Raw genomic sequence first — 12,758 nt, 5'->3', positions numbered from 1 at the left:
GTTAAAGTGTCTGTCCAGGTTTAGCCTGTGCAGTCTGCACATAATCCAATATATCACTAGAATGGTCTGACTGGTACCTTTTGGGATCCGAGATTTTTTAAGAACTCTCTTTTTAAGAAAATGAACTCTAGATTGTAAGAGACCAAAATACACAAATTTATTTATTTTACAGATAAAAGTAAATAGACTTTTTCTCAGATTAAGACGTTTTTATGTCCCCAGTTTTACTGGGGGACATATTGTTTTTGTTGCCCTGTTTGTCGTTGGTTTGTTTTTCTGTTGGTTTGTTTGCACAAACTTAAACATTGGCCATAACTTTGCAATATTGAAGATAGCAGCTTTATATTTGGCATGCATGTTTATCTCATGAGCTGCACATTTTGAGTGGTAAAAGGTTAAGGGCAAGGTCATCCTTCAAGGTCAACGGTCAAATAAATGGGTCTAAATCGCTCAAAAGAGAACATAGTGTTTCACAAACACATCTTGTTTATTTTTAATAAAAAGATCATCAAAAAATGAGTTGATTCAATTAAAAGTATGAGTCTTGCTGATGGCTACACTGCATATGATTGCCTTCAGGTTTCCATGGTTACGTAAAGCATACTCGTAAGTCTGGCGGCCAAGAACTGGTGAGATTCTCCATGATGTCTTCCTGAAGGAAGTCTACGAAGATGGATACACATTGACCCAGAGACAGGTAAAAGTTTGTTGTGGTTCTGTTTTGCTGAATTAAAAACACTTAAGAAATAAGGTCTCAAAAAAGGTCAAGGTCATGATGCTAGGTCAGAGATTGGAAAAAGACAACACAGAACTAAGATGTTCTATTTTGCTTATCAATAGTAGCCTTATTTTGGAAGACATTAATACATTATTCAAAGTATATACTAAAGAATTGGCACCCTTTCATTTCCTGAAAAGTAATGCAAGAGCCCTGGTAAATACCAATGCTTTCTGCCGCTTCTGTATGGTTTCTTTTAGGAAGATTAAAAAAGACATTCTTCATTATTATAATTGTCCACTTGAATTATACACAAAAGAACCTATTTGTTTTCATTATTTTGAGTTCAATAATTTACTTTTCTATGTATCAGGCATTAAGCATTGCAATTGTCTGTCTGTCTGTATGTATGTCCATCCATACATACTTATGTATGTCTTGAAGCTTGTGTTTTAATTCCTCTTTAACTTCCGGGTGTCTATAACATGACCTCAATGTGTAGATGATCGTAAGTAAAGGAATTCTTGCTGAGACGATTTTTGACAAGGCACCCAATGGCGGCATATATGTTTACACAGCATCTTTAATCAGTAACTAGTTCATATAAATTGCATGCTACAGGAAATTGGCATATACATTACTATAAATATGGGGTGATTTTCTATATGAAACCCTTATTGTGGGGTGTGAAAAAAATGTGGGCCGAATATACCACCCCACTTTTTTTAAACGTATTTAAACGCTTCCCTGGAGTACATTTTTCATTTTCAATCAATGTTAACCATGAACAACTCTTAAAACCTTTGACATCTTATCTTTAAGGTGTTTGTCCATGTAGTTCAATGTTTACATAATATAAACAATACAATACAAAAATAGCATCCTTTAAATAATTGTACATTGATACAATCAATCCTCAATGACGAAACTTTAATTAGTATGCTCCATATTTTTTTGACTGGTCTTTTACAGGGATGTTTTTCAATCAATGTTTGAAAAACTCGGTTTCACGTGGAAAACTTACATACAATAGTTCTGCATGTGTCTCCCTTTACACCAACGCGCCATATATAAATTGTGGGGTGTAAATACCACCCCTGCTTCCCTGCGTTATGTTGTTAAAGAATATAGAAAACAATTACGCGGCGCTTTGATATTAAATTATATACCTTGACATGTACAAACCATCTTGGGCATTTCTTTACAGGGTTTTTTACACAACAGTCATGTGATGAACCGAATTCCGAATGTTTAGATGTGAAGAAGGGCTCCACTACTGGTATGTGCTATTTATTTTATTACTCAACATGGGATTCCATATGTATGACATCTGTTATTTTCGTTTGGTAAAACATCTTAAATGATCTGCATATATCCCAAACTAAAAGGTTAGTAATGAATCGCTCTTTTATCTCTTTTCACATGCACGTTAGTATTTGATACCGCCATTGAAAACTAAAATGGAAAATACGTATTACTATGACGTGCCTATAAAACACCCCACAATATCTCCCACCAGAACATACATATCATCAATCGTAAAACATATCTTCTTTTTAGAACCGGTTTGGAATCAATAATTTGAAATAACATACAGTGTCTTTATTTGCTTCTTCTTCTACAGACAGACTGAGAGTATTAAGTGTATTTAAAAATGAATTTTTGATTGATGAATTACTAGGGCAATACTAAATTGTCTATGATGATTTGTGATTCATGCACTACAAGGGAATAAGTTCATATTCACTTCCAGAGTCAAAGGTTGCGCTCACCAATAATGATGCAAATGCATACACATCTTACGCCAGCAACGTTTGCAAAGAAGATGACGTTGGATTAGGGAAAACACTGTCGAAGGGCCAGACTAAAGTTAAAGGTAATTATTGATAGACACTGATTAGTAGATGAATATATTTTAACAATTTTTGTTGAGTATATTTTACCTTTCATTTAACTCAAATTATGATTCATATTCACTGCCGCGTAGCTTAACATAATATAAGTAATTAATCATTCGAAAGATATGTTCTATTATGGTGTATTGCTAAATGAGTATCCTAGGAAATGTGGGCTGTATATATATATATATATATATATATATATCGACCCACAAGTAAGACATTCCACGTGTATGCATGTAGTCGTCTAGCTCTGACAATTGATGTGTAAATGTTATATGTAAAGAAGCTACATTATTTCAAACTTGAGAACGATGTCTGATTTGACTTTAATCAATAATGGATGCTTAGAACATATTAAATATGGTGTATCACATTGTCGGGTAGAAACTATAAATTGTAACCGCAGCGTAAATGTAAGCATGCGTTCCAGGTCCAATGAACGTACTTAAAAATGATGTATCGGGCTGTGCAAGTGCTGCGCTAGGAGGGGAAGGAAGACCAAAAAGGAACGTAACCGTTTCATATGACTATCAATGTACAGGTAATACTTGTTTTGGGTGCTTCTTTTTAAGCATTACGTAACATATGCCACGACTTTATTTTCACCGCCACAACAACAGTAGACACACATATATTATAATATTTAAATTTCTTAGAGATTTTGATCAATTCTTTACATATACAAACATATAAATGTTTTATGTTTAATATTCTTTCTTTTTTTTGCAAAAAAGAAGATTTTGATACGTCTGCAGATAGCGATTCCGACTACATACCACAGAGCTCTGGTACAGAATCATTATTATACATATTGAGAACTTGAAAATCATAATAATAATTGTTTCATAATATTAATTGCAAAGAGTATAGATATTTGTGTAAGCATATTTTCATTCATATCAATTAACGCACGTTTATTGTTTATTTTGACCGTACAAAACATGTGTTCAACCCGTTAAGGGCTGCATGTAAATGAATAATTATAATTTCTTAATTTTTTCAATCAAGATGATGACCTAACAGAACACAATGATGATACTGGTGACAATGATTTCGACGAAGATGTCGATGATTATGTCCAAGATGATGTCAATGATTATGTCCAAGATGATGTCGATGATTATGTCCAAGATGATGTCGATGATTATGTCCAAGATGATGTCGATGGTGGTTTAGATCGTGGAGGTGATGATCCAACCGTTTATGACAAACTGATACTCAAACATTAATGCGCTTTATTAGATATTCATAATTGGAGGCATAATATACCAAAAAAATAAACCTAATATACATGCAAATTTTTAAGGTTTCAAAACCGAAACCGAAATTCAAGATAAACTTTGGAATATTAAACAGTCCTTTGATAGAAACAATTAAGCAATGTTTTCAAGGCCCAATTTATTTATTTGGTTATCTGACCTTGTTTTTGTTTTTGTTGAAATCAAATAGGAGAACACTACTCATGGAAACGACAATGAAAATCTTCGGCTTGCAATTTTGCTCGCAGCAGTATCATCAGCTTGAAAAAAATGTTTGCATACGTTTAAAAGAAATATTTTGAACAGTTTTTAACTTAGCTCAGCAATTCTCTTCTGATATTGCAGGAAATGTTTTAATATACTATACTCGTGTGTGTTTTTTTTATAAATTAACAGTTGGTGGCAGTAAAAGTACTAAATCCCAGAAAAAGGAATCGAACAAGATTGAAACAACCAACAATAAGGAATGTCCACATATAGATGAAGCATACAGACGCCAAATGAGGAATGGTAAGGTTTTGTTAAGCTATGTTACAGAACGTTACATTGTAAAAAAATTATATAAATAGATATAGGGAACGAGAGACGTAAAATGAAACCCACGTATCATGTGAGATTATAAGGTCAAGACCCGATAACAAAACATATAGAATGTGGAATAAAACACCGCTTAACAACACAGAATATTTAATATCATGTTTGCACATACAATTCGGACATTTAAAATTTATTTGTACCTGGTTTTCAGCCGATAAAAAACTTACGCCTTTTGAGCATTTTCGTTCAACTTAATTGTTTAAATCTATATAATTTGAGGATACATGTATAGTGTGTAAACACATCTTTATACTTCATATGGAAGTGATTATTTACTTACATATTTTCAGTTTCACTGCCAACGTATTCTAAAAAGGAAGATGGGCATCGGGACTATCGAAAAACAAACTACTGTTATTACTGCAAACGTTCATTCACGTCCAAAATAGCACCACACTACATCAGCATTCATTCAGACGAAGAACTAGTGAAGAAAATCATACTGTCATCAACGGAATCAGAACAGAGAAAGACGTTGCTTTTGGAACTTGAAAACAAAGGCAATTTTGCACATAACGCGCAGGTAAAGATAGTGTGTCACTTTCATATATTTAAATCGCCTAAAGTCCAACTATGAATCATACAGCTGCAGTAACTCTGAAATATTTCGAATTACAACGAATCATCTAAGCCATACGTCGAAAAACAATACCCTGGTAAACCATATTACTTAAGAATTTCAGAATGTTGTTCAGTAAATGAATGAAAAACAAACGTAGCGTTAAACCACCAGTTTATATATAAACTATTCATAGCGACAAGAGCGTCGTCCTTTGCCATCATGCTTATACACAATGATTTTCACTAACCTAAGAATGCTCGAAACACACAATTTTAAAACATTGGTCACGGCTTCACATGGCTTGCAAGTGTCGCTGTTACATTATACCTATGAGTATATGCCAGCAAAGGAGAACCCCACCCCTATTGTACTGCTCAAATATTTTCAATACTCCAATGAAATCATAAACGTTCATTTCATTCCAGAAAAATAAAGGTTAGTCGTATGTATAACTTGGTTTTACATAAAACACTTTGCAATTGAAGTAACTGTATCTGAATTTGGCAGGTAATCGAAAGGGGCGAGGGAGAATTGGTTGTCGCGAGAAGACCAAATAGCAAACAAAAAGAGAAGTATTCCTCTGCGGACTACTTGCCTTGTGAATATTGTTTAGGGTTCTACAACAAAGACACATTATGGCTTCATGTAAATAACTGTTGCTTGAAGCCCAAGAACAAACAACCTTCAACAAAAAATTTCCGTCGTGATGCAAAGGCCATGTTATTTCCATTTATGAAGGACATAGACGAAGACGATGCCCTACTGGAATCCTTTTTTGATGGAATGAAGGAAACTAATGCTAACCCAGGCGTTCCTCTTCTATGCAAAAATGACCCACTTATACGAGAGTTTGCTAGTTCAAAGTTGTGCCGATTAGGCGAAAAAAAAGAACAAAGGGTGAAAGACGTTGATAACGTGCGAACAAAAGTGAGAACAGTTGGTAGGTTACTTAAACAACTACATCAGAATAATGAAGCTAAAAGTCCACTTTCAGAATTCATAACTGGGATGAACTTCATGAAAGTATTAAATGCTACTAAGAACATATCATTGGAAAGCGACTCGCCGCAGTTGGCTCTCACTATTGGCCACTACATTAAACACATCGCATTGTTGAAAAGCAGCATAGGGGTCCAGACCGAAGACGAACAAATGATCAAAGAAGCACGCCATTTTACAGAACTATACAACGCACACTGGAATGACAGGGTTTCCTGTGTTGCCAAAAGAAGACAGCAAATGAGACATATCAATAAACCGACAAAGGTACCACTGACGTCCGATCTTATAAAATTAAAAGACTGGCTTCTTCAACAGCTTAGAAATGTCATCAAAGTGGAGAATCCGACGCGAGTACTTTGGGAAAAGGCGGCAAACATGGCAATGGTCAGAATTGCCATGTTTAATAAAAGGAGAATTGCGGAAGTCTCCGAAATGAAGGTAACCGACTTCACGGAAATGGAAGCACAGGACGACATTGATAGCGAGATATACAATGCACTGGATATGTCGGAAAAGATTCTTTCTAAAAGGTGTGGTATAGTGTAGTTATATATGAAAAATGTCCGAAGTTTATCTTTTATGACGAAAGATATTAAATAACAATGACTATTATAATTTCTTACATTATTTTGGGTACATGTTTCAAAACGATAATTTATAAATACAGCGTTTTATGTTTCAGAATGAAAGTAATCGAAGTACGAGGAAAATCCACGAGGAGCTTACGGAAAGTTTGCGTTCTCCTGACTCCAGACATGATTGATGCTGTGAGATACTTGTTAAAAACCCGGAACAGCTCAAGCGAGTTTTTGTTTTCGAGGTACTTGATTGCGTAATATTTTTTAAGTTGTGGTATCAAAATTTTGTATTTAATATTAACAACAAAATAGAATAAAAAAACTTCATTCTTAATACTATCAATAAATATATATGGCATGCATATATAACATACCGGGGTTAATAATCTATACATAAGAAATAAAAAGTACTTTCAAATACCAGTGTACATATCCCTAAAATAGCGCATACCAAAACGAATATTCATTTTGCTATATCAAAAGCATATGCTGTAAATAACGATATACTGTCATATACATCATCTGTAACTTCTTTCTATTTGTTTCTTTTTCTGCACTTAGACAAAGTGACAACACCCCGTTGGATGGATGCACTGCAATGAGAACAATAACTAAGGCATGTCCAGGGCTGCAACAACCCGGTCTGATCCGTACAAGAGAAATGCGACGATATTTGGCGACTACGGCTCAGGTATGATATGTATAGAAACCACCATACATAATACCTTAATGAAGTTTTTAAACGTTGTATAGTTGCTAAGGATTCAGTTTTCTATTTGTGAATATTTGATACATATCGCTGATCCCAATATATTTTATCATTGAGTGTATATATATGAACGTATTCTTTATGATGTTTGAAAAGATTCTTGATATGACGGGCGCTGAATTAAAGATGGTTGCTGATCACATGGGGCATAACATCAATATTCACACTGACGTTTACCGTCTCCAAAGTTCTATCCTCGAAAAAACTAAAGTAGCGCGGGTGCTGATAGCGACGGAGAATGGAAGCATCAGCAGGTATCAAGGGAAGAATCTCCAAGAAATATCACTTGAAGGTAACAATTTGAGTTTCAATTTTCTGTTATTCATCGTTTTGTGCAATACATCTTCACAAAACTTGTTTTTACTATTTCAAATCCAATATTCTGTATGTGTCGATATGCCTTTTGTAGTTCTTATATTGCGATTGGTGAACTGAATAGTTTATAAACATACTTGCATAATATCATATGGAAGCGGTAAGAATATTTATATTGCATCAAAGATATGTATTTCCGCAGATATAGCAGAGCCTGTCTCGTTCGAGGACTCTTGGTCAGAAGGGGCAACAGGGACCGGAACTGGCACTGGTGAGACATTTTACATTTACAAATAGAAATAATTAGTTCTTGATGCAAGAAGTAGTATGATAAATAGAAAATACAGAAAGGAAGATAAATCTATATAATTGTCAAAGAATGTAATAGGCAGTAAATAATATTGTTCTTTTCATATGCCTGAGACGTATATATTGTACTTTGGTGAATAAACATCATCTGTTTATATGATGAAAATTTTCAAGAAGCCTCCATTTTCATGACATGATTTCACTGATGGTAATTGTAAAAAAGATGTGTAAGATTTTCATTGATATTTTCAGATGCAGCCGTTACGCTATCTGGGGACGAATCCGACGACGAAATCGAACTGCCGTTGTCGGAACACTCAGGTAGCATATATATTCTATTAATTGGGTATACACAACATGAGATTCTGTCCGAGTTTAAAATATCTTTGCTACAATTTGTTTTAATTCACAGCATATTTTGTTTATATTTAAAAGTTTATGATTTAATGAAAGTTTTATAAATTAGTATAAATATGTTTATGTTTGCACATAAGAAATTTTAGAAATATTATCTTGGCTGTAGATTGTGTAGCTTGTAATACTGTCATCATTAGATATATTATTTTGCTAATAAACTGTGTCTTTATTAATTTGGACAGATGAAAACAAGGCGATCAGTTGCAGTCCTACAAGTTTGATGTCTAAAGTACAACACCTTAAAGGAAAACAAGGTGAGAAGCGAAAACGGGCAATGCAGTATGACATTGCAGTTTCCTAACAGTTTACATACTTCTGAGCATTAATGTATTAAACATTAATAGATATATTGAGAAAAGCTTCCTTTATCAAATTATTTTAAATTGGCTTTAGTGTATACGCATTGTCATAGCAATACATATATTTTTCATTTTCCGGTATCCATGTTTAAGTCAGATCTTCTTCAAACTTAATTAAAATGTTTGCGGGCATTTTGTCTCTAGTCAAGTACAGGAACTGGCCATATTGCCACAGATACATAATGACCCTTTAAGTCCTCCAAATGGCATTGTCAATTGTAATTGAAATATTATTGTCCCCTACCGGTGAAACCGGAGGGGACTTATGGTTTGCGCTTTGTGTGTCCGTGAGTCTGTCACACTTTTCTGGATCCTGCGATATCTTTAAAAATTCTTCATATTTTTTCAATAAACTTAAAACATGGGCAGATGGCAATATGGAGATTATGCACGTCATTTCATTTGTTCCTACATCAAGAATTCCGGTTGCTATGGCAACAAATAGACTGGGAATATTGCTGAAAATGGTGGAGTTTCACCGGTCGGCGACTTATATTGCTTGGCAATAGTCTTGTTTTAATCTTATCTTTAAACCTATTAATTTGTCTTTGCATAATGTCTCAGCATAATTTGACAACTGGCTAAGTCACCCGAGGCACTTCTGAGTTATGGCCCTGCAGAGACTTTAGGGCAAACGAGTTACATAGACTTGTATTTATGAGAAAATCTTCAAAAGCTTCTTATGAACTAAATGTCTGAAAGCTTAAAATATTGTGTATGCCATTATAACAAGTGGAAAGATGTTCACACGATGACTCTTAGGTGTCATACTTTCCCATCATGACTAATAACCTAAAGAAGTTACATGTATATTTTAGAACAATAATAGGGATGTTGCGAATCACCACTTGTGCTGATACGTGCACTTGTGCACTACTTTTACACACGTTTGATATACAAGTGTCACATTGACAAATTAGGAAATAATACCTTAATGAGGAATGATTAATCAGACACAGCACAGTTTACAAAAAGTAGTGCAAAAGTAAACGTTTCAGTTCACGTTTTATTTCGCAACCTCCTTAATGTCTTCTTTATACCTCATTAATATGCAAACACGTGGTCTTTAAATGTGTTTAGTATTACATTTCTTATACCTTTTTTCGATCTGTTTGTTTTAGTGACTGCAAGAAGTGGAAGAGGGATGAAGAGGAAGTGGAACGGGGAGGAGAACGATTTCTTCCTGAACTTCTTTAAAGAAGAAATAACCCAGAACAAGATGCCAACTGGAGAGAAAATTGTAAAGGCTCAGAAAAAGCTTAACCGAACCGTAGCACAAATACGAACAAGGGTGCATAATATAATACATGGGAAGCAGAAAGTAGCATGAACCAATGATTGTTTCAAACATACATAATTGATGTAAAATGCTTGCAGGAAGAATATTTAAGGTTTTAGAAGGCATTTCTGTTTTGTTTTAATGGATTTATTCGAAAATTATTTAAAAAAAGATTTTTTTTGCAACAAGGGGTTATGCACTTAAAATAATGTAATTAATTTTCTAACAAAAAAAAAACTGGTACCATGAGTAGCATGAAACAAAAACTTTTTTAAACATAAGTAATTGATGACAAATGAGTGCAGAGATAATATGTAGGGTCTAATAAAGCATTTTATGTTTGTTTTAATAGGTTACTCTGAAAATTCTATTTATCATGATTTTTGTTTGCAACAAAGGGCTGTGAACTTTAAAACATTTTATTGTTTTTTTAAACCAAAACTGATACTATGATTATACTGTATGACATGCACTTCACCAAAACATTTATAGTAATATTGTATATTCTTGAAAATGTATCTCCCCTTTTCACTAAAAATACCACTTTTGATCAGAAAATTCATTCAGAATGATGTTTACATTTGCTTTCAACAAGCATATAGCTTCTTTCTCTTTTTATTCAGCCACAAGTTCTCAGCCACTTAAGGGTTATGTTGCCTTTCTTTTACTATATGAAAAACAAAATCTACGCTTTGAGACATTTCATTAAAAGTCTTTACAACACCCAAGGGCTAATAAGTTAAGATATTAAGTACTTCCATACAAACATGACCATGACCGCGAAAAAAAACAACATAACACACTTTTTGGTTTACGATTTTTATTTTCTAAATAGCTTGCATGCGGCATGGCATTCAATTTTCTGTAAGATAAATATCTCGACTTTCTTTATTGGATGATTTCGGGCTGTTTCATTAAATCAGAAAAGAGCTTTTAAACGTAATTTAGACCCATGTTAAGCGAGATAATAAAGTACCACTTTTTGTTCACTGCCAACGCAAATAAAATAGAGTAAACTTTAAAACAAAGAAGAAGTTCTTATTATTTCTTATAACATCTTATATGTATAACAATGCAGATACTGCAATTCAATAGTGCATTTCATGTTTCATGAATACATATCTGGAACCTGTTTTCATATAATCCTTTCATATTGTACTTATAAACATGTATAATGTCTTGTCATGTATGCTTTGTTGTGCATAATTAATTAGAATTGTCTTTTCTTTTGAATGTTATCATATTTTAAGCATTTTCTCCCATGAAATCTATTAATTATCGATTACAGCCGCGAGTTAGTACCTTCAGGCTTAACCAGTCATGTATTAATGTATTAATGTTCTAGTTTATGAAACAGCCGATTCGCGCGTTTTGGGTCACATTATTGTTTTGCATGATCGATCTATTTTTGATGAGAATATTTTGCCACACCCGCCCACCCCTTTTTGATTTGTGTTTCTATATTTCTGCTTTATATGCTTTATATGTTAATTAGTAGGTATAGTTTGCTAAATGTTTGTTAATTTGTTTATTATGTGCAATTAGTATTTGTATAGTTGTGCATGCATAATTTGTGTTGATAGTGATGCTCATTGGGTCATTGTCGACCTGAAATGGCTTGAAGTCACCAGGGGTGACTAGAAGCCGATTCATGTCACCCTGGGGTGACTTCAAGCCGACTCTAGTCACCCCGTGTGACTAGAATCGGCTTCATGTCACCAAGGGTGACATGAATCGGCTTGAAGTCGCCCTAGGGTAACAAGAATCGGCTTCTTATCACGCCCCGGGTGACTTGTGGGCCATTTCATGTCGACAATGACCCAATGAGCGATAGTGATAGACGTTATTGTTACCTGTGTTAGGTGGTGTAAGCAGGAGTTGATCGGCGAAATTGAGTTATTGAAGCTATTGGGCGTTATTATGTATTTGATCAAATTGATTCAATTTGAAATTATTGTCATTTGTATGGACGTCTTGTATATTTGTGATTGCAAGTTCTATTGACCTTTGATTATAATGATCGTGTCACACATTCAGACCATTTAAATGTTCTTATTCAATGTATGTTCTATGTTGATTGCACATCAATACGAATCGTGTTAATTGTTGTATTTTCTAGTGTTCAATGTTTATGTTTATTTCATTTATTCGTGAACATGTGTGAATACGATGTAATAGTTGTTCACAAACATATACAAATAATGGTGTTATGGTGTTTAAATAAACGGATTTGAATAACAGTTGATTTTTTTATTATTTATGATTTAACAAGATATTATATAGTAAAAATGATCTGATAAAAGTCGTGTACGTCCTGTACACTTATAAAATCAAAAGCAGAAGATGTGTACACATATTTCACACCAAAAACACAGAATAACGCAGGGTTATGTTTGCCTACAATAGTTTCGTCTAAATAAATTCTTGATTCTAAGGAATGGTCAACAGATCGTACCCAAATGGCATGTGAAAATTATTACAGGCTAAACCGTGATCATGTATGAGGTGACCGCCGTTATATGACTCAAATAATGTAAACATGGTGTTAAAGGTCCATCCATGTTTGATGATATAGTTGGCGAAAAAGGAATTGCATTACATAACTTACAACGAGAATGTTTAGAGATAACTGTTAGTTCTTTTGTCTTCAAAATCATACATAGCCAGGAAGATTTGTTATGGCAAAGTGTAAG

At 33.9% G+C, this 12,758-nt stretch overlaps 1 protein-coding gene across 1 annotated transcript; it reads left to right on the top strand.

Annotated features, from left to right (window-relative positions):
- The first annotated feature begins 537 nt into the window (after positions 1-537).
- On the top strand, positions 538-10,460 carry LOC127839753 (uncharacterized). Its single transcript, XM_052368139.1, has 16 exons — positions 538-579; positions 1,943-1,997; positions 2,472-2,594; positions 3,050-3,160; positions 3,354-3,407; positions 3,628-3,804; positions 4,275-4,388; positions 4,766-4,998; positions 5,545-6,569; positions 6,722-6,859; positions 7,179-7,308; positions 7,483-7,678; positions 7,904-7,972; positions 8,263-8,331; positions 8,610-8,681; positions 9,908-10,460. The coding sequence occupies exons 1-16, from the start codon at positions 538-540 to the stop codon at positions 10,114-10,116; spliced, it is 2,817 nt and encodes a 938-aa protein (XP_052224099.1). The 3' UTR covers positions 10,117-10,460.
- Positions 10,461-12,758: the final 2,298 nt, after the last annotated feature.

Source organism: Dreissena polymorpha, chromosome 7, assembly GCF_020536995.1.
Source record: "Dreissena polymorpha isolate Duluth1 chromosome 7, UMN_Dpol_1.0, whole genome shotgun sequence".
NCBI lineage: Eukaryota > Metazoa > Mollusca > Bivalvia > Myida > Dreissenidae > Dreissena > Dreissena polymorpha.
The sequence above is the reverse complement of the archived record's forward strand: the minus strand, read 5'-3'. Positions and strand labels throughout refer to the sequence as shown.